Source organism: Procambarus clarkii, chromosome 38 (assembly GCF_040958095.1).
Source record: "Procambarus clarkii isolate CNS0578487 chromosome 38, FALCON_Pclarkii_2.0, whole genome shotgun sequence".
NCBI classification, from domain to species: Eukaryota; Metazoa; Arthropoda; class Malacostraca; order Decapoda; family Cambaridae; genus Procambarus; species Procambarus clarkii.
This window is the reverse complement of record NC_091187.1, coordinates 42,319,171-42,345,716: the sequence shown is the minus strand read 5'-3', so window position 1 is coordinate 42,345,716 and position 26,546 is coordinate 42,319,171. Positions and strand designations below refer to the sequence as shown.

Here is a 26,546-nt window from a genome sequence, read left to right as displayed (position 1 = left end):
AAGGAAGAGAGGAAAGAAGACCGTTGAGGGCAACTAGAAAAAGAGTAGTTCTCAGAACACTACCCTGGGGTACACCCTCATACTGCTGAAAAGGGGCAGAGAGAGCAGTACCAAGCCGCACACGAAAGGAACGACGAGAGAGGAAGCTCCGGAGGAAGAGAGGGAGGTTCCCACGAAGGCCAAAAGAATGAAGTTGAGACAGAATATGATACCGCCAGGTATTGTCGTAAGCCTTTTCCAGGTCAAAAAGGACGGCAACAACGGAGGTCTTCGCAGCAAAAGCAGTACGAATATAGACCTCCAAGTTCACCAGGACATCCGTTGTGCTGCGGCACTTGCGAAAACCAAATTGAGAAGGGGAGAGGTGGCGATTGTGTTCTAAGAACCACATCAAACGAACGTTGACCATACGTTCAAAGAGCTTGCAGACACAACTCGTGAGAGCAATAGGGCGGAAGTCCTTGGGGGATGACCCGAGAGACCCTGGTTTCCGAACAGGGAGGACAACAGCATCGAGCCAGTCTTCAGGGACTGACGACGACTCCCAGACCCAATTGTACAGACTCAGTAAATACTAAGACGTGCACGGAGGGAGATGGCGAAGTATTTCATAATGAATGCCATCGGAGCCTGCTGCCGTAGAACCACAAAGGGCTAGGGCAGAATGAAGTTCAGAGAGAGAGAAGGGATCATTATAGGGAAGGTGAAGATAAGTACAGAAATTTAAAGGACGAGATTCAAGGAGAGGCTTACGAAGAAGGAAGGATTGGGGGAGATGAGAACCAGAACTAACAGAGGAGAAATGGGAACCCAGTTCGGTCGCAACCTGCAACGGGTCCGCCACAAGAGCACCATGAAGGCGAAGGACCGGTGAGACATCGGGAACGAACTTACCCGCAATCTTGCGGATACGCTTCCAGACCAGTGGAAGAGGAGTTTCGGACGTAACGGTGGAGACATAAGACTCCCAGCAAGCACGTTTAGCCGCACGGATGGTCCTACGGGCCACCGCACTCGCCTTCTGAAACAAAAGAAAAGACTCAACCGTCTGCCGGCGGCGATGTCTCTTCCAGGCTGCACGCTTACAGCGGACAGCCCGAGCACAGTCCAAACTCCACCAGGGAACCCACTTCCGCGTTCCCCGAGAGGAAGAGCGAGGAATAGAGTGGAGGGTAGCGTCAAAGACAGTGTCATGAAAAAGAAGGAGGGCGCGAAGGAGAGGTAAAACGGAGAGGTCGGAAATAGTAGCACGGAGAGTAAAGAGGCGCCAGTCAGCCTCGGCAAACCGCCACCTAGGGAAGGAGAGAGGAGGGTGAAAGGAGAAAAAAGTGACAAGGATAAGAAAATGGTCACTGCCATGGAGGTCATCAAGGACTCGCCACCCGAAATCTAAGGAAAGGGATGACGAGCACAGAGAAAGATCAAGGCAAGAAAAGGAGCGAGTCCGAGAGTCCAAATGAGTGGGCTCACCAGAATTAAGAAGGGACAGGGAAGAAGAGAGGATGAAAGGTTCAAGGAGGCGACCCCAGGTGTTTGTCAGCACATCACCCCAAAGGGCATGACGACAATTGAAATCACCCAGCAGGAGCACAGGCTCCGGCAAGGAGTCTAGGAGGTGTTTAAGATCGGGAAGAGAAAGTGGGACAGTGGGGGGTAAATAAATAGAACAAACCGTGTACCATCTACGCACAAAGATACGGGCGGCTGAACAGTGGAGAGGCGAGGAAAAAAGTAAGGGGACAAAGGGAACATCAGAACGAATCAAGAGAGCAGAAGAATTATGGACCCCAGCGACAGCTGGGGGGGAAGGGAGGGGAGAGAAAAGAATAGCCACGGAAGCGACCAGGACGAGAACCAAGCATCGGCTCCTGGAGACAGACACAAAGGGGGGCGAAAACTGTGAAATGAGAAGTTGGAGGTCAAGGAAATTGGCGTAAAATCCACGGATGTTCCACTGGAGAAAAGACATCAGCAAAGAGAGAGAGGGGAGCAACAGAGAGCAAAGAAGAAACAAAGATAAAGAAGGAACACAGCACGCTAAAAAAGCACAGAGTCAGGATCAGGGTCAGCGAAGTCAGGGTTAGGGGGCATGGGTAAACTGAGTAAAGAAGGAGGGCCAGAAGCGGGAGAACGGACCAGAGGTGGACGAGTAGGGTCTGGAGGAGAAGGAAGGGGAGGAGGGGGGCAGAAAGAGGGGAGCGCACCTCAGCAAGGGCAGTATCCGAGATGGAACCAGGGGCTAAAGAAACCCCCACAGTAGGAACAGGGGGCACCACCACTGAAGCGGGAGGGGAAGGAATGATAGAATCAGAGAGAGGGGGTGAAGAAGAAAGCGAAGCTTTCTTACCGACAGGGGAGGAGGAAGGAGAGGAGCCAGGTTTCCGCTTCTGACTCAAAGATACAGGCGTCCCAGCAGCAACGTACTGGGCAACAGACTCCAGTGTCTCGATAGGAGAAGAAGATCGAGAGAGAACAACACAACCATCAGGAGAGCAATGGACGTCGGCCCGCGCAGTCAGGCGGCGTGGAGAGCCAAGAGACGGAGGAGAAGGACGGGAAGGAGGACTAGAAGGAGAGGAAATAGAAGACACAGGAGACGTGACAGACTGGGTAGAAAGAAAAGGAGCCCTAGACAGAGAACCAGAAGGGGGACCCTTCGGGACAGAACGTAGGGAAACAGGGGAGGTGGTGGTGGGTGTGTCCGGGTCTAAAGCTCGGAAACGGTTGTGAGACTGAGGAAGGCGGGAAGGACGAGGAGAGGAAGAGCGCACCACGCGAGCATAGGAAACACCGGCGAAAGAGGGGAGACAATGAACTTGGCGCTGAGCCTCAGGAAAAGACAAACGGTCCCGGTGCTTCAAGTTGAGGACAGCCGCCTCAAGTTTGTAACGAATACACGCACGGGAGAAGGTAGGGTGGGCCTCACCGCAATTGAGGCAACGGGCCTGGGGAGAAGTGCACTCCAACTTAGAGTGACCCTCGCTTCCACACAGGGGACAGAGAGAGACAGGACTAGAACATTTGAGGGTACCTTGCCCAAACTTCCAGCACTTACCGCAGAGCCTCGGAGAGGGAATATATTCCTGAATGGAGCACCTGGCACCAGCAAGAATGACAGAGGATGGAAGGGTCCTACCATCAAAGGTAATCTTCACAATCCGAAGAGGCAGACGACGATGACCACGAGGGGGACGAGTAAATGTATCCACCTGGAGGACAGAATGAGCCTGGGCCTCGAGGACATGCTTGATATCCTCGTGGCAGTCCCTGAGATCCCTAACAACGGTCGCAACATGGTGCGGGAGGAGAACAGTGCCCACACTGGCATTCAACCGGGCGTTCTTCGAGACCCGAACAGGGGTTTCACCAAGGCAGGATAAGACGGCCAAGCGAGTGGCCGCATCCTGAGAAGGAGCAGCAACGACACGGGTACCAAGACGAGTGGGGTTGAAGGTGATAGAGGCATCCATGGAATCGACAAGATGCCTATGAAAGGAAAAATCATCAGGAGGAGTTGAATCCAAAGGTTGGAGGTCAAAGTATTTAGTCCACGTATCAGGACCAAACAAAGCATGGAACGAAGTGGGATGGGAAGGGAGCATACGAGAGCGGCCATGGCGGGGACGGCGATGAGAACCCTTAGAGAGAGACGGGTCGAAAGGTGCAGTAGTCACAAGAAGGGATGGAGCCGTGCAAGGGGACGAAACAGTCACCACAGCAGGCTTGGGGCTCGACCCAGCCACAGAGGGGGGTCGAGTGTCTGTGCTTTGTGTCTGGACACAAAGCAGAACGCCTTAAATGAGACCAACGTCGTCTATGCCTTCAAATGCCCTCTTGGGGACTGTAAGCCTAAAAAAACTCAGTATATAGGCAAGACAACAACATCTCTATCCAGGCGTTTAATGATGCATAAGCAACAGGGCTCCATTAAGGAACATATAGTCTCTTCCCACAACCAAACCATCACCAGAGAAATCTTAGCGAGGCACTACACATCAAGAAGTCAACACCAGCAATCAACAGCCAATTAATGCACAACTATATTCTAGCCACTTCAAGACTCCGCTCCAATATAGAAGCAATATAGAATCAAGAAATATGGGCCAATAAAAATAGGCCTTCTGCAGTTACCTACCTTTAATACCCATTGTTTCGTGTCCTGTCTTGCGTTAAAAGTTTATTTTCACCTCATCCAAAACTATTGTAACATGTCACCTCACCCAAATGTAGGTATAAAAACTCGAAGATGTTTAAGCTCTATTCAGTTAAAGTTGTGTGTGTGTGTGTAAACTAAAGTCTTTGAAAATGTAATAATTTTTATGAAACGTGCTCAAGTGTCGCGTCAGACTAGAAATAAAAATGAATTTTGGAGAATTGATTTTTGAATTACCATCAACAGTGAAAAGAAACGTAAGGAAGATCGAGAAAATTCGTGTTAGAATTATTAATCTTACTTTTTCGGTCATATTTAATAATATATGTCTACAGGAAAGACTGCTACCAAAATATACTAATATATATATATATATATATATATATATATATATATATATATATATATATATATATATATATATATATATATATATATATATATATATATATATATATATATATATATATATATATATATATATATATATATATATATATATATATATATATATATATATATATATATATATATATATATAAAATAGTTTGTGAGGGTACCACCTCTGGTGCCAATGTGGGGACCCATAGCCTCGGAGAAGAAAATAAAAAGTATTCAGAGGAGACCTTGTGGTCTCTCACTGAACACTAATATTATCTTCTCCTACCACCCCCATTCTTTTGTATGTACACATATATATTTACTTTATTTGAACTTTGTTACAAAAAAGGAGTTACATATGGGTTACAAAGATGGTTGTCATAGTTTGTCGAGTTCCTCCAGCTCCTCAGATGGCGGGCAGGAACCCTGGATGCAGTGCGCATTTCCCCTCTGTATCGCCACACTGAGGCGCTGGAAAAGAAAGCTTGCAGCTCTCGGGTCCCTTGTTGTTTCAATGAGCCTAGAACCCAGTTCCTTCAAAAAACTGGTAGCACTTTTACCCCAGGCGCCGAGCGTCTCAGAAGCAATGGGGACAAAATTGTAGTGGTGATCCAGTTCTCTATACTTACGGGATTTGGCTGCTTCCCTGTGGGTGGCAGCGCCACCTGGTTGTGCAACACTGAGGTTAATGTAGGTGTTAGCCAGGGTTGATACGCACGTGTAGTCCCATACCAACTGCTTGCCATTCTTCCAGGGGTTCACTGTGATACCATCCGGGCGACCAATAAGAGCATCAGAGTTACGGGGCGTTAGGTAACGGGGCTCTCTTTCAGCTGGGCATCCAGCTGTAGTGAGGCTCCTCTTGATGATGTCGTTAACTTCACTGTGCCTCGAGTGCCATCCCCCTGTGCTTTGGCAGAGTAGGCCATGGTGACCGTACCTGTCAGCCACCACCTCGCCGCAAATACACCTATATCTGGTGTGGATTGGGGCAGCAAGGCAGAGGGCCACAGCAATTCGGAGGGCGTGTGGTGTGAGACGCGTGCCAGTTGCCGACATTGGGGTTGCTAACAGGAAATCCCCTGCATGTGGTGCTGCTACTGCTGTGAGGCGAGCAATGTCGTGTTGTGTTGTTGCAGCACCCAGGCACTCTGCAGCAACTTGGTCTACAATGGGACCATCCCAGCTGGATTGCTTGTGGGATTTTGGGGATGGTGGTTGAGGTGATTGGCCTGCACGAGAGGCCCACTCTGTGGCACAGCGTGTAAAATTGGGATCATGTACACCTGCCAGCTGATGTAAGTGGGCAGGTAGAATTTCCTTCACAAGGTCGTCGGATGCTGATAAGGAGGACAGGAAGGCTGGAACAGCGATTTGCGTTGCTGTTCGAACTCCGAGGCCCCCAAGTCTTACGGGAAGAGAGGCTTGTTTCCACTGTAGGTCATCGAGAGAGAGGTTAAGGGCTTTTTCTAGCATTGATTTCAGTAACCAGTCATACTCACTTAGTTTTTGGCTACTGTAAGATGGTGAACACCTCAGAAAGTAGGTTAACCTGGGGAGGGACAGACATCTGGTGATGAGGTAGAGTGCATCATGAGCATCAAACTATATATATATATATATATATATATATATATATATATATATATATATATATATATATATATATATATATATATATATATATATATATATATATATATATATATATATATATATATATATATATATATACATATATATACATGGGACCTCTATTCCTCCAAGCGTCAGAGGTATACAAAGCCATCATGTCATTTCCGCCAGGCTCGGCAGGGGGATACACTGGAGTAAGACCTCAGCACCTCAAGGAGATGGTAAATCCAGTTCTCGGAGAAGTTGCCGAGACACTATTGTCAGAGGTCACGAAGTTTGTCAACGACTGCCTCTCTGGGTTGATCCCAGATACAATTAAACCCTTTTTCTTTGGAGCATCCCTTTGTGCCCTCAAGAAGAAAGATGGAGTCAGACCCATTGCCGTGGGTAACACACTTCGGCGCCTTGTTGCTAGGGCAGCTGTCAGAAAAATTAGCATAGACGCTGCGACGATGCTTCGACCCCATCAACTAGGTTTTGGTGTCCCCCATGGCTGTGAAGCAGCAGCTCATGCAGCACGAGCCTATATAAAGCACCTCCCAGAAAATAAGGCATTAATTAAATTAGACTTTAAAAATGCCTTCAACCAGGTAAAAAGGGATGTGGTACTGGAAGCAGTTCGAACAAGCTTTCCTTCTCTACTCCCCTTTGTCTCAGCAGGGTACAGTAGGGAATCGACGCTGCTGTTTGGGGAACATGAAGTTGTTTCTGCAGAAGGTGTCCAGCAGGGAGACCCACTTGCCCCTTTTCTTTTTTGCATGGCTGTTAAAGAGGTCACAAGCAGGTTGACCAGCGAACTCAACATCTGGTTCCTGGACGATGGCACCCTGGCAGGGGCACAGGAGTCCCTGCTAGAAGATCTACAGCTGGTGAAATCTAAGGGAGAGGAGTTAGGACTCACCCTAAACCCATTAAAGTGTGAAATCATCTCTTCTAGCCAACCAACCATAGATGCAGTGCGAACCATATTGCCAGGAGCCCAAGTGATCGCTCCCACCGACAGTGTGCTGCTAGGGGCACCTCTGGGCTCGAGCGCCATTGAGGTAGTCCTCGAAGAAAAGCTGAACGACCTGAGGAGGATGGAGGGAAGAATAGGGGCTTTGGACGCCCATGATGCTCTGTACCTTCTCACAAGGTGCCTGGCTTTGCCCAGACTGACCTATTTCCTAAGGTGTGCTCCCTCCTTCGACAGCCCAAAATTAACAGAATATGACACACTCCTAAGGTCAATAACCGTGAAAGTGTTAAACCTCTCCCTGCAAGATGACCAATGGGACCAAGCAACGCTCCCAGTTAGACTCGGGGGAATAGGAATTCGCAAGGCGACACAGTTAGCATTGCCGGCATTCTTATCCTCGACCAGTGCAACAGGTGAATTAGTTAAGGAAATACTACCGGAACACCTAAGAGACTTCATTGGGATTCATGATCCCAAATTCGCGGAAGGAGCCGGTCAGTGGGACACTCTTGTCAACTCTCATCCTCGACCGACTTTTCCAAATGACTGCAAACAGTCCAAATGGGATAGCCCCATAGTGGAGAACATCGCCACATCATTGCTGAAGGCAGCTTCCAGGAGGGACAAAGCGCGTCTTCTAGCTGTGCAAGCTCCCCATGCTGGGGACTTCCTGTTGGCAGTCCCTAATTCCGCCTTGGGCACCTGCCTGGACCATCGGACCCTAAGTATTGGTGTTGCTCTGCGCCTTGCCGCCCCTATCTCCACCGAGCACCGGTGTATTTGCGGCCATGCACGGGCAGACTAATACGGCAGCCATGGTCTCATCTGTCGTAAGACACAGGGAAAGATTGCCAGACATGAAGCAGTCAATGACATCATCAAGAGAAGTTTGGCTTCAGCTGGGTGCCCAGCACAAAGGGAACCTCAGTTGTGCAGACCTGACAACAGCCAAAAACGCCCAGATGGAGTCACCCTGCAGCCGTGGAGGGAAGGTAAACAGGTCGTGTGGGACTACACGTGTGCATCCACATTGGCTGATACCTATCTACCTTACAGCGCAGCTGAGGGAGGCGGGGCGGCCACCTTCAGGGAGACCCAGAAAACTAACAAGTACAGGGACCTAGAACGTTGTTACAGGTTCGTGCCAATAGGCTCTGAGACTCTGGGCGCCTGGGGTAAATGTGCACTTAAGTTCCTGAAGGAGCTGGGCGAGGAACTCATTGGGAAGACTAGAGACCCAAGAGCGGCCAGTTTTATGTTCCAGCGCCTCTGTGTCGCTGTTCAGAGGGGAAATGCGTGTTGTATCTTGGGTACGCACCCGACCCCCGAGGAACTGGACGAGGTCTTCGAACACTGATTGGTATATTGTTATATTGTTATATAAGTGTGTGTTTTCTGTAAACTGTAACATTGCAATAAAAAAAAAAAAAAAAAAAATATTAGGGGTGGTAGGAGAGGAAAAGATTAAAGTATTCAGTGAGAATCCACAAGGTCTTCTCTGAACACTATTTATTTTCTTCTTCGAGGATGTGGGTCCCTTTAATTAAACCAGTGGTGGTACCCCTATACATACATTATATATATATATATATATATATATATATATATATATATATATATATATATATATATATATATATATATATATATATATATATATATGTCGTACCTAATAGCCAGAACGCACTTCTCGGCCTACTATGCAAGGCCCGATTTGCCTAATAAGCCAAGTTTTCCTGAATTAATATATTTTCTCTAATTTTTTTCTTTTGAAATGATAAAGCTACCCATTTCATTATGTATGAGGTCAACTTTTTTTTATTGGAGTTAAAATTAACATAGATATATGACCGAACCTAACCAACCCTACCTAACCTAACCTAACCTATCTTTATAGGTTAGGTTTGGTTAGGTAGCCGAAAAAGTTACGTTAGGTTAGGTTAGGTAGGTTAGGTAGTCGAAAAGCAATTAATTCATGAAAACTTGGCTTATTAGGCAAATCGGGCCATGCATAGTAGGCTCAGAAGTGAGTTCTGGCTACTAGGTACGACATATATATATATATATATATATATATATATATATATATATATATATATATATATATATATATATATATATATATATATATATATATATATATATATGTATGTTAAGGGGGAGTAACCTACAGCATCAATGGAAAATATAACCTGGCCAAATATCAATAAGTGTCTAGGGGAGTGAAAGGCTAACAAAAAATATTCCAGTTTACTGGGCATTAACATAAATGAACATAAAAAAAGAATACAATCTATAAACTCACACTCAATGATTTATCCAGCTTCTCAAAGCTGGGCATGATCATCAATAGGTCTCAAAACTGCATACAATCAGCACTAGCTGACGCCAGGCTCTATCGTGGCACAGTGGGACACTAGCGCCTATTATGCTGCTAATACCAATACAGGGTGGTGGTGGTGTCACAACCATTAACAAATGAGGTATGAGGAATCAATATCATATACAGCACAATGGCATCACTTAAGATCTTCAGGTACCCACCTCACTAAGATATATAACAGCACCTATCACCTGGTATAAAGGATGCACAATGGTAGAACTGATCCATGGTATACATTACTGCAACATGACAAATATCCTAGCAGTCAAATGACACAAATAAGGTCACAAACCCCGGACCGTAGCGGCAACACATGCGCTCGACTGAGAAAATCAAAGAGTGACTGCCCAGAGCCATGCTGGCCGGGAGCGACACTGTATCCACCTCTATGAGTCAGCTGACTCCTCTCTTTCAAATATCTCAAGCTTATATACAGACATATCTCGATCAAGAACTTCTAATTCATATATCAACAAAATAAAGACTATAATACACAACCTTACATATTAATACATATCAATAATTCAGTACATTAAAGATTATATCATGATAAAAAAATATGTGAACAAAGAATTCATATTGGCAAGACATGGTAACACTGGCGGGAGAGGGGAGGAGGGGTTAAGGGAGGATTTCAAGATGTCTGCCTTCCAGCCATTATACATAAGTATACATGAATACAATATAAAGTGCATATATATACATGTGAATCAAAACCATGTTTATGTGTTATACATCTTACAGTGCCAAAATCGAATTTAATGTTAGAGAACAATGCAATGAACAATAATGAAAGGGAAATTACACAGTATACATGACAGTAATACATCCAAAACCTAAATTTATACATTCTCCATCATAGTTCACATAATATTTCCAAAACAGCATTATGTAGCATTCCATAATATAAGCATATACGGAAGTTTTTCAAGCTACATGACATTAGGCTACTGCTATTCACTACACTTCTAATATATATCAACTAATACATGGCAAGGAATTATAGTACAGAAATATAATATACATAGATATATGTGGCCTACATTGGCAATACACATTTAGTAGTAGTGTGTTATTGAAAAAAGAATAACTATACATAAATTAATACTAGGCTAATCAGCCAAGACATCACTATACAGTTTGAGCACATCATACACCAGCTACAGTATGATCATACTGGTGTATGTGTGGTCATAACACCACCTCACACCCATATGGTAATACCACAACACACCATGGACCAGTATGGTAATATCACAACACACCGTGGACCAGTATGGTAATATCACAACACACCATGGACCAGTATGGTAATATCACAACACACCATGGTCCAGTATGGTAATATCACAACACACCATGGGTCCAGTATGGTAATATCACAACACACCATGGTCCAGTATGGTAATATCACAACACACCATGGTCCAGTATGGTAATATCACAACACACCATGGTCCAGTATGGTAATATCACAACACACCATGGTCCAGTATGGTAATATCACAACACACCATGGTCCAGCATGGTAATATCACAACACACCATGGACCAGTATGGTAATATCACAACACACCATGGTCCAGTATGGTAATATCACAACACACCATGGACCAGTATGGTAATATCACAACACACCATGGACCAGTATGGTAATATCACAACACACCATGGACCAGTATGGTAATATCACAACACACCATGGACCAGTATGGTAATATCACAACACACCACGGACCAGTATGGTAATATCACAACACACCATGGTCCAGTATGGTAATATCACAACACACCATGGTCCAGTATGGTAATATCACAACACACCATGAACCAGTATGGTAATATCAGAACACACCCATGTGATAGTGAAATAGCAGTGATAGTGAGGTGATGGTGATATAGCAGTGATGGTGATATATCAGTGAATGTAAGGAAGAAATATCAGTGTGAGGTGATAATGTCGAGAAAGTGAAATGATGTTGGTGTAGCAGTGACAGTGTTATGTACTCACCTAGTTGTACTCACCTAGTTGTGTTTGCGGGGGTTGAGCTCTGGCTCTTTGGTCCCGCCTCTCAACCGTCAATCAACAGGTGTACAGATTCATGAGCCTATCGGGCTCTGTCATATCTACACTTGAAACTGTGTATGGAGTCAGCCTCCACCACATCACTTCCTAATGCATTCCATTTGTCAACCACTCTGACACTAAAAAAGTTCTTTCTAATATCTCTGTGGCTCATTTGGGCACTCAGTTTCCACCTGTGTCCCCTTGTGCGTGTTCCCCTTGTGTTAAATAGACTGTCTTTATCTACCCTATCAATCCCCTTCAGAATCTTGAATGTGGTGATCATGTCCCCCCTAACTCTTCTGTCTTCCAGCGAAGTGAGGTTTAATTCCCGTAGTCTCTCCTCGTAGCTCATACCTCTCAGCTCGGGTACTAGTCTGGTGGCAAACCTTTGAACCTTTTCCAGTTTAGTCTTATCCTTGACTAGATATGGACTCCATGCTGGGGCTGCATACTCCAGGATTGGCCTGACATATGTGGTATACAAAGTTCTGAATGATTCTTTACACAAGTTTCTGAATGCCGTTCGTATGTTGGCCAGTCTGGCATATGCCGCTGATGTTATCCGCTTGATATGTGCTGCAGGAGACAAGGTCTGGCGTGATATCAACCCCCAAGTCTTTTTCCTTCTCAGACTCCTGAAGAATTTCCTCTCCCAGATGATACCTTGTATCTGGCCTCCTGCTCCCTACACCTATCTTCATTACATTACATTTGGTTGGGTTAAACTCTAACAACCATTTGTTCGACCATTCCTTCAGCTTGTCTAGGTCTTCTTGAAGCCTCAAACAGTCCTCTTCTGTTTTAATCCTTCTCATAATTTTAGCATCGTCCGCAAACATTGAGAGAAATGAATCGATACCCTCCGGGAGATCATTTACATATATCAGAAACAAGATAGGACCGAGTACAGAGCCCTGTGGGACTCCACTGGTGACTTCACGCCAATCGGAGGTCTCACCCCTCACCGTAACTCTCTGCTTCCTATTGCTTAGATACTCCCTTATCCACTGGAGCACCTTACCAGCTACACCTGCCTGTCTCTCCAGCTTATGTACCAGCCTCTTATGCGGTACTGTGTCAAAGGCTTTCCGACAATCCAAGAAAATGCAGTCCGCCCAGCCCTCTCTTTCTTGCTTAATCTGTGTCACCTGATCGTAGAATTCTAACAAGCCTGTAAGGCAAGATTTACCCTCCCTGAATCCATGTTGGTGATTTGTCACGAAGTCCCTTCTCTCCAGATGTGTTACCAGGTTTTTTCTCACGATCTTCTCCATCACCTTGCATGGTATACAAGTCAAGGACACTGGCCTGTAGTTCAGTGCCTCTTGTCTGTCGCCCTTTTTGTATATTGGGACCACATTCGCCGTCTTCCATATTTCTGGTAGGTCTCCCGTCTCTAGTGACTTACTATACACTATGGAGAGTGGCAGGCAAAGTGCCTCTGCACACTCTTTCAGTACCCATGGTGAGATCCCATCTGGACCAACAGCCTTTCTAACATCCAGATCCAGCAGGTGTCTCTTGACCTCCTCTCTCGTAATTTAGAACTCCTCCAAGGCCGCCTGGTTTACCTCCCTTTCTCCTTGCACAGTGACCTCACCTTGTTCTATTGTGAAGACCTCCTGGAACCTCTTGTTGAGTTCCTCACACACCTCTCTGTCATTCTCTGTATACCTGTCCTCGCCTGTTCTAAGTTTCAATACCTGTTCTTTCACTGTTGTTTTCCTTCTGATGTGACTGTGGAGTAGCTTTGGTTCGGTCTTGGCTTTGTTTGCTATATCATTTTCAAAATTTTTCTCTGCTTCTCTTCTCACCCTGAAGTACTCATTCCTAGTTCTCTGGTATCTCTCTCTGCTTTCTGGTGTTCTGTTATTCCGGAAGTTCCTCCACGCCTTTTTGTTCAGTTTCTTCGCTTCCATACATGCCCTATTATACCATGGATTCTTCTGTTGCTTCTCGGATTTTTCCCTTTGGGCCGGGATGAACCTGTTTACTGCCTCCTGACACTTTTGGGTAACATAGTCCATCATACCCTGTACAGACTTGTCTCTGAGGTCTGTGTCCCAAGGTATTTCACTTAGGAAACTTCTCATCTGTTCATAATTCCCCTTTCGGTATGCCAGCCTTTTGATTCCTAGTTCTTTTTGGGGGGAGATAAGTCCTAGCTCTACCAGGTACTCAAAGTTCAATACACTGTGGTCACTCATTCCCAAGGGCGCTTCCATCTTAACTTCCCTTATATCCCATTCATTTAGGGTAAATATCAAATCAAGCATTGCTGGTTCATCTTCTCCTCTCATTCTTGTTGGTTCTTTGGTGTGCTGGCTTAGAAAGTTTCTTGTTGCCACGTCCAGCAGCTTAGCTCTCCATGTTTCTGGTCCTCCATGCGGGTCTCTGTTCTTCCAATCTATCTTCCCATGGTTGAAGTCTCCCATAATTAGTAGTCCAGATCCATTCCTGCTAGCAACAGAAGCTGCTCTTTCTATTATGTTAATGGTGGCCATGTTGTTTCTATCATATTCCTGTCTAGGTCTTCTGTCATTTGGTGGTGGATTATATATGACTGCGACTATAATTTTTTTCCCTCCATTTGTTACAGTACCTGCTATGTAGTCACTGAAACCTTCGCAGCCCTGAATATCCATCTCCTCAAAATCCCAGCCTTGTCTTACCAGCAGAGCTACACCACCCCCACCTCTTCCTTCCCTCTCTTTCCTCATAACATAATAGTCCTGTGGGAACACTGCATTTGTTATCGTTTTCGTGATCTTTGTTTCTGTGAGGGCTATTATGTCTGGGTTTTCCTCTAGTACCAGTTCTCCAAGCTCATTTGCTTTATTTGTAATTCCATCTATGTTTGTGTACATCGCTTTGAGGCTCACTTTCTTCTGTCCCTTCTCAAATCGCCTCAAATCGTACAGTGATGTGATAGTGAGCTGTTGGTGATATAACAGTGACAACAGCTGTCATATAGTGACACCAACAATTTGTTACTCAATATGGTCAGTATATGACCCCATGTGTGGGGCCTGAGGTGATGGTGATATATAGAGGTGATAGTGAGGCAATAGTGATACAGCAATGATAGGTTACAGTACTGGGAAGATATAGCATTGATGGTGATACAGCCTTGTTTGTCAGGCATATGATACCAAAGTATAAATACCAAAGTGTTAAATACCAAAGATAGTGAAGTTATGATGATATAGTGATAAAGGTGTGTCCTTAAATTATATTGGCATCAAAACACGCAGTCCATGGTGATGCAGGAGTGATAGTGATGGTAGAGGTACAGTGAACTAGAGTGGCAGCACAACACCACAGTAGTGATGGTGATGGTACAGTGAACTAGAGTGGCAGCACAACACCACAGTGGTGATGGTACAGTGAACTAGAGTGGCAGCACAACACCACAGTAGTGATGGTGGTGGTACAGTGAACTAGAGTGGCAGCACAACACCACAGTAGTGATGGTGGTGGTACAGTGAACTAGAGTGGCAGCACAACACCACAGTAGTGATGGTGGTGGTACAGTGAACTAGAGTGGCAGCACAACACCACAGTAGTGATGGTGATGGTACAGTGAACTAGAGTGGCAGCACAACACCACAGTAGTGATGGTGATGGTACAATGAACTAGAGTGGCAGTACAACACCACAGTAGTGATGGTGATGGTACAGTGAACTAGAGCGGCAGCACAACACCACAGTAGTGATGGTACAGTGAACTAGAGCGGCAGCACAACACCACAGTAGTGATGGTGGTGGTATAGTGAACTAGAGTGGCAGTACAACACCACAGTAGTGATGGTGATGGTACAGTGAACTAGAGCGGCAGCACAACACCACAGTAGTGATGGTGATGGTACAGTGAACTAGAGCGGCAGCACAACACCACAGTAGTGATGGTGATGGTACAGTGAACTAGAGTGGCAGCACAACACCACAGTAGTGATGGTGATGGTACAGTGAACTAGAGTGGCAGTACATCACCACAGTAGTGATGGTGATGGTACAATGAACTAGAGTGGCAGCACAACACCACAGTAGTGATGGTGATGGTAGAGTGAACTAGAGTGGCAGTACAACACCACAGTAGTGATGGTGATGGTACAGTGAACTAGAGTGGCAGCACAACACCACAGTAGTGATGGTGATGGTACAGTGAACTAGAGCGGCAGCACAACACCACTGTACCACTACCACCACAGTAGTGATGGTGGTGGTACAGTGAACTAGAGTGACAACACAACACCACAGTAGTGATGGTGATGGTACAGTGAACTAGAGTGGCAGCACAACACCACAGTAGTGATGGTGATGGTACAGTGAACTAGAGTGGCAGCTCAACACCACAGTAGTGATGGTGATGGTACAGTGAACTAGAGTGGCAGCACAACACCACAGTAGTGATGGTGATGGTACAGTGAACTAGATTGGCAGCACAACACCACAGTAGTGATGGTACAGTGAACTAGAGTGGCAGCACAACACCACAGTAGTGATGGTGGTGGTACAGTGAACTAGAGTGGCAGCACAACACCACAGTAGTGATGGTGATGGTACAGTGAACTAGAGTAGCAGCACAACACCACAGTAGTGATGGTGGTGGTACAGTGAACTAGAGTGGCAGCACAACACCACAGTAGTGATGGTGATGGTACAGTGAACTAGAGTGGCAGCACAACACCACAGTAGTGATGGTACAGTGAACTAGAGTGGCAGCACAGCACCACAGTGATGATGGTGATGGTACAGTGAACTAGAGTGGCAGGACAACACCACAGTAGTGATGGTGGTGGTACAGTGAACTAGAGTGGCAGCACAACACCACAGTCCACCACAGTCACCTCCCTAATGTTACTGTGGTTGACTGCTGCCCTCACCACATCCAGGCCGCTCACCACATCACCGAAGACACATGACCAATGGACACCAACCTGGCGGTCCCTGGTGATGATGATGAACTGGGCACTCCTGGGACTCTCCGGACTCCACCTGGCCAACACAGCTCCTGCCCGGGCTGACTTTCGGTACTGCCCCTGGAGGTCAGGCAGCAGTGGGGCTCCTCCCTCACCATCATTACTCTCGTAGTCTCCACCCTCCACCCACTCCCCCGGCTGACCCTTGCCCCACACCCGCAACAGTTTAGTGTTGCGGTAGGTGTGGCCCCGCTGGCCCGTACACAACAACACAAACTGTCTGGCCAGCGGAGTGTCAGGGGTCAGCCGGATGGTGACCCGCCCTCTTGTTGACCCCGCCCACCCGAGGTCAAGGAACGCCAGGGTGCAGGAGGGCTCCAGCACGCCCACAACCTCACTCTCCTGCAGAAAATCAAATAAATCATGCTGATAACTGTATAACAAAATGTTATCATATTAGTTATCAAAACTTAGTAAGTCAGTAATGTTAGTAAGACTAGTGGTTGTAATAAAGTAACCTGGAGGGTGTGGGCGTGGTCGGGCGTGGGCTGACGCAGGAGTGGGTGGAGGTACAGCTGTCCGTCTTGTAGAGTTATCCTGGCGGAGCGGCGGCCATCTTGGTCTTCCTGGACGGCCAACACCCGGCCAGCCTCCACCAGCCTCTTGACGGCCAACACCCGGCCAGCCTCCACCAGCCTCTTGACGGGCTCACTCATCCTGCGGAGGTCCTCAACCTGTGGACAGTGTCAGCCCCATTATCACCTGTGGTCAGTGTCAGCCCCATTATCACCTGTGGTCAGTGTCAGCCCCATTATCACCTGTGGTCAGTGTCAGCCCCATTATCACATGTGGTCAGTGTCAGCCCCATTATCACCTGTGGTCAGTGTCAGCCCCATTATCACCTGTGGTCAGTGTCAGCCCCATTATCACCTGTGGTCAGTGTCAGCCCCATTATCACCTGTGGTCAGTGTCAGCCCCATTATCACATGTGGTCAGTGTCAGCCCCATTATCACCTGTGGTCAGTGTCAGCCCCATTATGACCTGTGGTCAGTGTCAGCCCCATTATGACCTGTGGTCAGTGTCAGCCCCATTATCACCTGTGGTCAGTGTCAGCCCCATTATCACCTGTGGTCAGTGTCAGCCCCATTATCACCTCTGGACAGTGTCAGCCCCTGTTACGGCCCTCGCGGGTCGCAACTGGGTTCGTACTCTGATGTTGTTAGAGGAAGGGTATCCGGCCCCAAGCCAGTAGTGGCTTTCAAGGGATGAGATCCGTAACGCAAGTAACTTAAAAGGGAAGGGAAATAAAGTCAAAAACCTAATATTATAATTAGCACCGCCACCAATAAATAATATATAAAAGTTACACAGGGGGAGGGGTATTAACACTACACAGGGAAAGTATATACACGGTCGTCTTCTCCTAAAGACGCTGGATTCTCTCGGTGCCAAGTCCTCGGTGCTCTCGTGGTCTCTTGACGAATCCTTTGATGAAGCTGAGTCTACCCCTGACACAGGCCAGCCAAAACACAGTTCCACTGGGGGCACCGCCGTGGAGGCCGTCAACCACAAATCCAGCAGAACAGCTGGCAGGTTCCGGATCAGCAACGCTGGTCAGGCCACTCCACGAGCGATACTAGGGTAGCGCCCTAGTCAGGAGCCTCGTGTGATACCACAGATCACTCTCCTGTCCACAATACCCCAGTGGTCAATCGTCTCCAGCAGTCGGTCCCGGGTATGACAATCCTCAACTGCCGCTTCACAGGCAGGGTTACACCACAGTGTTCATCCGGGAGGCGACTCACAGCTGCTGCAGCAAAGCACTTGGTATGGGGACCGCTGCCTTGGGTAGACTGACTCAACTTCCCTTACAGCAGTCCCAGGTCGACTCTGTAAGCAGACACGTCATCAATAACAGGTACACACAAAAGCACCTCACTTACAGGCTCAGACACAAACGCAAACCTATCCACTCCATAGATGGCGCTGTTGTCTGAGCACCACCTCACCAGAGGTCAGCAGCGGCTGTGTTGTGAGCTGAACAGGATTGGAAACTGGCCCTTGTGGCCGGTACACTTCGTCCTCACCAGGTGTCGTCGTCCATTTGGAGGGGGTTTCGGGAGCTGACCCACAGATGGCGCGGTCGTCACTGCTCCGTGCTCGGACGTCGGGCTCGGGTCCGAAACAGCCCCATTATCACCTGTGGTCAGTGTCAGCCCCATTATCACCTGTGGTCAGTGTCAGGCCCATTATGACCTGTGGTCAGTGTCAGCCCCATTATGACCTGTGGTCAGTGTCAGCCCCATTATCACCTGTGGTCAGTGTCAGCCCCATTATCACCTGTGGTCAGTGTCAGCCCCATTATCACCTGTGGTCAGTGTCATCCCCATTATCACCTGTGGTCAGTGTCAGCCCCATTATCACCTGTGGTCAGTGTCAGCCCCATTATCACCTGTGGTCAGTGTCAGCCCCATTATGACCTGTGGTCAGTGTCAGCCCCATTATCACCTGTGGTCAGTGTCAGCCCCATTATCACCTGTGGTCAGTGTCAGTCCCATTATCACCTGTGGTCAGTGTCAGCCCCATTATCAACTGTGGACAGTGTCAGTTCTATTATCATCTGTGGGCAATGTCAGCCCCATTATCACCTTTAGTCAGTGAGGGACCCATTATCAGTAAATCACACCTACAAAATTCACCACAATCAGCACATTACACTACACATAAACTGAAGCCAGTCAAGGAAAGCACCTACTGGCAGGGGGTTGGTGCTGGACCTGTAGCTCCAGCCCCCCTCTACTGGCAGGGGGTTGGTGCTGGACCTGTAGCTCCAGCCCCCCCTCTACTGGCAGGGGGTTGGTGCTGGACCTGTAGCTCCAGCCCCCCTCTACTGGCAGGGGGTTGGTGCTGGACCTGTAGCTCCAGCCCCCCCCTCTACTGGCAGGGGGTTGGTGCTGGACCTGTAGCTCCAGCCCCCCTCTACTGGCAGGGGGTTGGTGCTGGACCTGTAGCTCCAGCCCCCCTCTACTGGCAGGGGGTTGGTGCTGGACCTGTAGCTCCAGCTCCCCCCCCCCTCTACTGGCAGGGGGTTGGTGCTGGACCTGTAGCTCCAGCCCCCCTCTACTGGAAAAGGGTTGTTGCTGGACCTGTAGCTACAGCCCCCATCCCCTCTACTGGCAGGGGGTTGGTGCTGGACCTGTAGCTCCAGCCCCCCTCTACTGGCAAAGGGTTGTTGCTGGACCTGTAGCTACAGCCCCCCTCCCCTCTACTGGCAGGGGGTTGGTGCTGGACCTGTAGCTCCTGCCCCCCTCTACTGGCAAAGGGTTGTTGCTGGATCTGTAGCTACAGCCCCCCTCTACTGGCAGGGGGTTGGTGCTGGACCTGTAGCTCCAGTCCCCCTCTACTGGCAGGGGGTTGGTGCTGGACCTGTAGCTCCTGCCCCCCCTCTACTGGCAAAGGGTTGTTGCTGGATCTGTAGCTACAGCCCCCCTCTACTGGCAGGGGGTTGGTGCTGGACCTGTAGCTCCAGTCCCCCTCTACTGGCAAGGGGTTGGTGCTGGACCTGTAGCTACAGCCTCCCTCTACTGGCAGGGGGTTGGTGCTGGACCTGTAGCTCCAGTCCCCCTCTACTGGCAGGGGGTTGGTGCTGGACCTGTAGCTCCAGCCCCCCCCTCTCTACTGGCAAGGGGTTGGTGCTGGACCTGTAGCTCCAGCCCCCCTCTACAGGCAAAGGGTTGGTGTTGGACCTGTAGCTGCAGCCCCCCCCCCACCTCTACTGGCAGGGGGTTGGTGCTAGACCTGTAGCTCCAGCCCCCTCTACTGGCAGAGGGTTGGTGCTGGACCTGTAGCTCCTGTCCCCCTCTACTGGCAGGGGGTTGGTGCTGGACCTGTAGCTCCAGTCCCCCTCTACTGGCAAGGGGTTGGTGCTGGACCTGTAGCTCCAGCCCACCTCTACTGGCAGGGGGTTGGTGCTGGACCTGTAGCTCCAGCCCCCCTCTACTGGCAGGGGGTTGGTGCTGGACCTGTAGCTCCAGTCCCCCTCTACTGGCAGGGGGTTGGTGCTGGACCTGTGGCTGGATCCTGGATGCTTTGGGGATTGGTTGGTAGAGTGTCACCTGCTCTCTGTGCCTCTGTGAGGGGGGGGGGCAGGATCCTGGGTTCAATAGAGGATCAAAGGTTCAATCACCATGCAGGACATAAATGGTTCACATGTTTCCTTTCAGCTGTTGCACCTGTTCACCTACCAGTAAATATTTATCCAAGAGGTAGGAAACTATTGTAAATTGTATGTTAAGGAAAGTCAGTAGTAGACCTTGGGGAACCTCGATAAACCTAAGAACAGGCTTCCTCTCCTCAAAACGCAACTCAATATCTTGTGATATGAACCACGAGAGAAAATAAAAAACTTACTGTTAATTGCTTCCGGGGGATCTCTCCAGTGATTTCCTGAACTTTATCCATGATGCTGGAGGCTGAGTCTCCCAGGTGTACGGGGTCAGCTGTGGCAACTGTCTCTGTGGTCGTCATCTCCAGGGCCTCCCTGATGGTCTCCTGCACCTGTCATTACCAACACAAACATTAATGGTGGAGGCTGAGTCTCCCAGGTGTACAGGGTCAGCTGTGGCACCTGTCTCTGTGGTCATCATCTCCAGGGCCTCCCTGATGGTCTCCTGCACCTGTCATTACCAACACAAACATTAATGGTGGAGGCTGAGTCTCCCAGGTGTACAAGGTCAGCTGTGGCACCTGTCTCTGTGGTCATCATCTCCAGGGCCTCCCTGATGGTCTCCTGCACCTGTCATTACCAACACAAACATTAATGGTGGAGGCTGAGTCTCCCAGGTGTACGGGGTCAGCTGTGGCACCTGTCTCTGTGGTCATCATCTCCAGGGCCTCCCTGATGGTCTCCTGCACCTGTCATTACCAACACAAACATTAATGGTGGAACCTGGACTATCATGAAGCATCTGGCTCTTAGTAAAGTAACTGGACTATAATGAAGCATCAGGCTCTGAGTAAAGTAACTGCACTATAATGAAGCATCAGGCGCTGAGTAAAGTAACTGGACTATAATGAAGCATCAGGCTCTGAGTAAAGTAACTGCACTATAATGAAGCATCAGGCTCTGAGTAAAGTAACTGGACTATAATGAAGCATCAGGCTCTGAGTAAAGTAACTGGACTATAATGAAGCATCAGGCATTAAGTAAAGTAACTGGATTTTAATGAAGCATCAGGCTCTGAGTAAAGTAACTGGACTATAATGAAGCATCAGACTGAGTAAAGTAATTTGACAATATAAGTAATGTTTCTCTACACTGACCACAGAGTAGAGATACACCAAGATGACAGTTGACTTTATTAATAAAAATGTATCAGGTGTTAGAGCAAAAAGTTTCCTATATATAAAGTCAACTCTCATCTTGATGTGTCTCCATGTCAAAAGTGTTTATATAGAGGCAATACTACACACAGTTGGGTGAGATCAATGTGACCTTCAGCAGCGTACCTTCACTGAGGTGTGGACAGTCCTGACATTTGGGAAGAGTTCCTGGCACTTCTGGAGCCAATCTTCTACCTTCATCTTGTACTCATGAGCTGTGTCTATGGTTGTGTCAACCTCCTGTAGGGTGTTGACTGGATCGAGCTTCCCCAACATGGCTTGCAGCTGAGTCTTCCCTTCCTCTCCTTGTGTTGTCATATCCACCACACTGGTATCCTCCAGTTCCAAGAGCTTCATTGCTGACTGGTTCTGCTCTACCAGAGCACAGAGTCTGTCCTGGAGCTGGAGGTGGTGAGTCTTCCAGTCTCCCAGCTGCCCCCGGTACTCCCCCAGCTGGGACAGTACCTCTTCACAGCTAGTAATGAGGGTGCTGATGCTGCTCTTCTGCTCCTGCACCAGGGAATGTAACTTCTTGCTGATGCCTCTTGCAGAAGTTTTAATGGGTTTTGCTGGTAACGTTTTCTCTGGTACAACCTCGATACCTTTTAGTTTTCTGATAAGGGCCTCCATACCATAATTAATTGGGAACTGAGTAGCAGCTGTGGCAGCGTGCTCGGCACGGCAGCTGGGGCAGGTCAGCTGACCATTCTTGATAGCATTGTCAATACACTGGGAGCAGAATGTGTGGCCGCAAGGCAGTGTGCGAGGGCGTAGCTGATTGTCATCATAATCGTTATAACACACTGAACATTCCTCTGGCCTGTTATCCTATGGAAAGAATATTTGGTTAAGCTATATGTATTATTACAGTACAGTGACACCTCAAAAAAGTAATATTACAGTACAGGTACTTTATTTACTAATAGTAATTATATAATATTTACATACATTTTTTAGCTATTCTAGAGCAGAGTTAATATTACTGACAGGTTAACATATCCACAGAAGGGCCAATATTTTTTATAAATATATCCCGGAGTAAAGGGTAATATTTTTAGGTAACATATTGCAGTAGGGCTGCTTGTAAGCCGTACCCGAGATTACAGACTAACAAAACCCGTCCTTACTTTCTTACGAATAATGGAAGGAAATGTATTTATCGTGTGTGATAATGGAGGAAAGATCAAGTATTCTTAGTTTAAGTTGGTCTTAGTCCCTCGAAAGGGAAGACAACGAAGGGAGCGCAAGTCCCTCAAGATGCTCACAAAGTAATGGGAGTACTTAAGCGAATTTTCATTGTGGGAGATTCCCAGGTGAGGTATTTGGCTAAAACGTTTTGTGCCAGGGATAGGGGAAACAAGTTAAGGGTTTGCTATTTGGGAGCAGGAATTGGTGATATTGTTAACAACATGAATGATGTTATAACTGGAAATGGGAACAAACCCATTATTTGTATCAGTGCCGGTGAAAATGTTGTAGGACAAGTTAGGAGTGAGACACTGATACAGAGGTCTAAGACAGCCATAGAATTAGTTAGGAGCAAGGGAGGAATCCCGGTCATATGTGGCATTCTTCCAAGAAAGGGAGATGGAAACGAATAGTTGACGAGAGCACTTGGTGTCAATTGCCAACTGGACAAATGTTGCAAATTAAATGCAATATCATTCGTAGATAACTGGGAACACTTCAATGGAAGAAATGACATGTATGCTCAGGATGGGGTGCGTCTATCTAGGGCTGGGGTGGTTGCTGTTGCCAACTCATTGGAACCTGTGGTTGGAGGGGTTTGTTTGGGTTTAAACTGTAACTGGATAGTGTTATAGAAATTGATATGGAGAAAGGAGGTAATAAAAGTATGTGTTAGTGGAGGAAGCAAATTGGCAAAACGAACAGGGGAAAGAGAAGCGCCTCAAAATAACAATACACTTAAGGTATATTACACTAATAGTAGGAGTTTAAGAAACAAAATACACAATTTAAATGCTCGTCTGCACAGAAAAAAAATTTATATTATTGCACTTACCGAAACATGGATGAAAGTAGAAAATAAAGAACTAATAGCTGAATATCAAATAAGCGGATTTAAACTATTTCACACAGATAAATATATTAGACGAGAAAGGGGGAGTAGCCATATATGTTCGGGAAAATTTGAAATGTAGTCTCAAAGAGGGAATCAAAACTGAGCTACACACAGAAACTATTTGGTTAGAATTAAATGAAAAAGCTATAATCTTATAATAGGAGTTATATAAAGGCCACCAAACTTTGACAGGATGGAAGCAAAGCATCAATGGGATGAAATATCTAGAGCATCTAGGTCAAGCAGCATTTGTGTCATGGGTGACATAGCTACTTACACAGTCAGCTGGTGGCGGCCACCCTCAAGGCCAGACGCACTAATATTTCTCCTCCAACAATACTGTTTGTGGTGTTATTACCCTGTATATGCACATTATATATAAGTATCTACCTGTTTTATTCACCATACTTGTACAAGTAAGCTGGTATGGTGCCCAAAGACCATAGTGGCTACCAGTAAACAACATAAGTTGTGCTCTCAACCTACTCCTATTGCTGTTATTACACTCTGTACACACGTTATATATAAGTATCTACATTTGTGTTCACCAAAGCGAACTACTAAGCTGGTATGGTGAGTGCAGTCAATAAAAGGTGGCCACACACAGTCAGAAGACAACGCCACCACCCTCCCTCCCACAGCATTACTCCTCCCTCCATGGAGCACAGTGCTAAATATCATCACAATCCTGCTATTATCAGAATCCTGGTCAGTTTTATCACAGTCAGGGGTCTTCTGTAATAATATCTTCGCTAAATAATAGCAAGAACATGTATATTATGGCATTTTTAGGCAATGCTGTGGTCACAAGCTGAACAGCAGTGCTGTGAGCTCATGCTGCGTGCGTCAGGCTTGGTTGCTCACTCAATACTGAGGCCCCTCACACCCAGGAATTTGGCCCACGATTTTTTTTTTAAATGTCGTCTGTTTACAAGAGCCCTGATGAAAGTGTGGCGAACCCTGTATATCCGCGGGCCGTTAAATCTTGCGTAGTACTCCAATACATCATATGATGTGTAGTGCAAGTTACTGCACATCACTGAACACATCATATGATGTGTTGCACAGTTAACGGGTTAAGGAACCAATGCAGGAAAATAATATTTTAAACTTAGTGTTAACAGGAAAACACAAATTAATGAAATTGAAATAGGGAGTGAGCTAGGGAACAGAGATCATAAAGAAATCAGATTTAGCGTAGAATGGAATAGATTTATATGAGAAAATTCTGTTAAGGTGCCAGAATTTCAAAAAGCTGATTTTAATGATCTAAGAATGTTTTTGGATGAAATAGAGTGGAAAGTCCTGGGCATGGGAAGTGGGCTGGTCTTGGTGAAAGACGTGAAACCAAACTAATTGGTGATGTAAAGAGGGATTTCAATGTGTATTCAAAATTTAATTTATCTAAAAATATTCTAAGCAAAGCACAGGAACGTAGTATGCCATACAGATTGAATAGATCGAATTCTAATGACCCGAAATGGATAACAAAGGATCTGAAGAATCTTATATGTAGAAAGAGAGCTTGGTACAAAACGATTAGAAATGGGGAATTCAGTTTAGAACAAGAATTCATCCAACTGGTTAGAAATGTTAAAAAACCACCATTGAATGTAATGAAACATCATTTTCTGGGTGAGTCCCTTCGACTCCTCGGAGCTATCCAGGCTGATAAAGACATCCCTAACCTTTGGCATCAGTGTGGATGGAGTTCAAGGCCTACCGGGAACCACAAGCCAGAATCTGGCCCTCTCAGAGAGGCACGAGGAGCAATGGCCTATAGAAATGCACATGTGATTTGGAGCATTCTATATTCATTCTGTGGGATATCAGCTGAATAACCAGAACATAATTTGTAGTCTCACATACAACCAAAGTGTACTTAAGCTCTGCCTTTCCTTTCCAAAGGTGTTTATTTTTATTTTTATTTTATTTTTTTGTTTGTCATCTTTGCCTGTTTTATACTCTTAATTATTTGTTCTTAGTTAATCCCCTAGTCACTAAACCTAGGGCTTTTTATTACCCTGTTAATTAACCATTACTAAGCTAATTATCTTCAAGATCATTTTTTTATGATTATTATTTTTCTTATTATTTTTTATTTTACATTTATATTGTCAGTCTCTACTGATTTTTTGTTTTTTTATTTTATGTAACTTCTGTGTCCTCCCTGGCTATCTATTGGATCTTTATTTTACTTCTAAATTGTTACTATTTTATTGTATTTGCTTTTATTCTTGTGTTTTGCTTTATCGTGTATCTTGTATCGTGATCCCTCTGCATCTCTATGCACACTGATATTGATCCTGATCAAAATCTTCTGTCTCATATCTATACCAACCAGCACATTGATCATCATTATTGCAAGTATTTCACAGCACACCAGGCTAAAAACAAACTCCAAAATAGCACCTATCTATCAGTTTATAACCAAAATGTTAGATCACTTGGTAAACATTTTGACGATTTAAATGCACTACTCACAGCACTAGGTACTAACCTATCGTTCATTATTTTAACAGAAACTTGGCTAAATAAAGATTATACCCAACTCTACAACTTAGCTGGTTCTAAAGCCAT

General features: G+C 46.4%; 1 protein-coding gene across 1 annotated transcript in view; it reads right to left on the bottom strand.

The window, feature by feature from the left end:
- Nucleotides 1-26,546, bottom strand: part of LOC123749382 (E3 ubiquitin-protein ligase TRIM32-like) — a 125,713-nt gene that overhangs the window by 32,617 nt on the left and 66,550 nt on the right. Inside the window, exons 3-6 of the mRNA XM_069337631.1 lie at nt 22,010-22,711; nt 20,912-21,058; nt 17,019-17,234; nt 16,465-16,902 (exon numbers count right to left, since the gene is read on the bottom strand). Coding sequence (XP_069193732.1) covers nt 16,465-16,902; nt 17,019-17,234; nt 20,912-21,058; nt 22,010-22,711 — 1,503 coding nt within the window. The remainder of the gene's footprint in view (nt 1-16,464; nt 16,903-17,018; nt 17,235-20,911; nt 21,059-22,009; nt 22,712-26,546) is intronic.